This window comes from Bison bison, unplaced genomic scaffold, assembly GCF_000754665.1.
Source record: "Bison bison bison isolate TAMUID 2011002044 unplaced genomic scaffold, Bison_UMD1.0 scf7180017864089, whole genome shotgun sequence".
Lineage (NCBI taxonomy): Eukaryota > Metazoa > Chordata > Mammalia > Artiodactyla > Bovidae > Bison > Bison bison.
In genome coordinates, this window is record NW_011494661.1 from 712,551 (window position 1) to 713,827 (window position 1,277).

At 67.3% G+C, this 1,277-nt stretch overlaps 1 protein-coding gene across 1 annotated transcript in view; it reads left to right on the top strand.

The window, feature by feature from the left end:
- Positions 1-1,277, top strand: part of CCDC88B (coiled-coil domain containing 88B) — a 16,517-nt gene that overhangs the window by 1,487 nt on the left and 13,753 nt on the right. The window contains exons 2-7 of the mRNA XM_010838095.1: positions 65-238; positions 323-392; positions 478-536; positions 636-719; positions 798-941; positions 1,139-1,275. Of these exons, the coding sequence (XP_010836397.1) occupies positions 65-238; positions 323-392; positions 478-536; positions 636-719; positions 798-941; positions 1,139-1,275 (668 nt within the window). The remainder of the gene's footprint in view (positions 1-64; positions 239-322; positions 393-477; positions 537-635; positions 720-797; positions 942-1,138; positions 1,276-1,277) is intronic.

Consider the following 1,277-nt stretch of genomic DNA (forward strand, 5'->3'; position numbering starts at 1 on the left):
GGGTGGGGTGTGAGGGGAGGGGGCCAGGCGGCCTAGGGGGAGGAGCCTGAGGGGTGCCTGGCAGAGCCGGCTTCAGAGGAGGCGGGTCCTCAATCTCCGCTTCCACAATTGCCCCTGTGCTCACAGTGCTCCCAGTTCCCGAGGGGCCCCTAGAATGATAAGGGGCCGTGACGGCCCCGCAGCCTGGCGGCTGTGGAACCTCAACCACCTGTGGGGCCGACTGAGGGACTTCTACCAGGTGAGGGGTCGGCAGGTGGAGGCTGAGCCCAGGAGACCCCCTGGGGGGAGGCCCATCTCTTATCACCCACCCCCTCCACCCCAGGAGGAGCTGCAGCTGCTGATCCTGTCGCCGCCCCCAGACCTCCAGATGCTGGGCTTTGACCCCTTCTCAGGTGCTCTCTCCCACCTCCCCTCCACCCCTTCCTGCTTCTACCCGCTGTCCCTCCCCGTTAACCCCTTGTGGCTTGTGCCCTGCAGAGGAGGCGGTGGAGGAGCTGGAAGGCATCCTTAGGCTACTGCTGGGGGCGTCAGTGCAGGTGAGCGGGACAGGGCAGGGCAGGGTCCAGGTCTGGCTGCAGAGGTGGCGGGATGCCCTCTGGCACCAGTCTCACAGCCCCCTCCTCGCCCCCTTGCAGTGCGAGCACCGGGAACTGTTCATCCGCCACATCCAGGGCCTCAGCCTGGAGGTCCAGAGCGAGCTGGCTGCTGCCATCCAGGAGGTACCATGACTTGGGCTGCCCTCCGGGACACCTGCCCCCTTCTTCTTCTTTGGCTGAACTGCTCTCCCTGGACTCCAGGTGACCCAGCCTGGGGCAGGCTTGGTGCTGGCGCTGACTGGGCCGGAGCCTGGGGAGCTGGCGCCTCCGGAGCTGGAGATGCTGTCCCGAAGCCTGATGGGGACCCTGCTGAAGCTGGCACGGGAGCGCGACCTGGGGGCCCAGGTAGGGGGCGGCAGGCCAAGGAACAGGAGGACCATGGGATCCAGACATGTGGGGAAGGGGGCACTGGGGTCCAGGTGTGGGGCTGGGGCTGTGGGTCTTGGGTCTGCAGGGCTGCAACAGCCAGATTCAGCTTGGGTAATTGGGGACAGATGTGGGGGTCCTGGGAGGGGCTGCTCCTGACCCTTGACCTCCCACAGCGGCTGGCCGAACTGCTGCTGGACCGCGAGCCTGCCCCCTTGTTGCCTGAGGCTCCTGCCAAGATTCCCTCGGAGGGGGCCTCGCACCACTTGGCCCTGCAGCTGGCCAATGCCAAGGCCCAGCTGCGGCGCCTCCGGC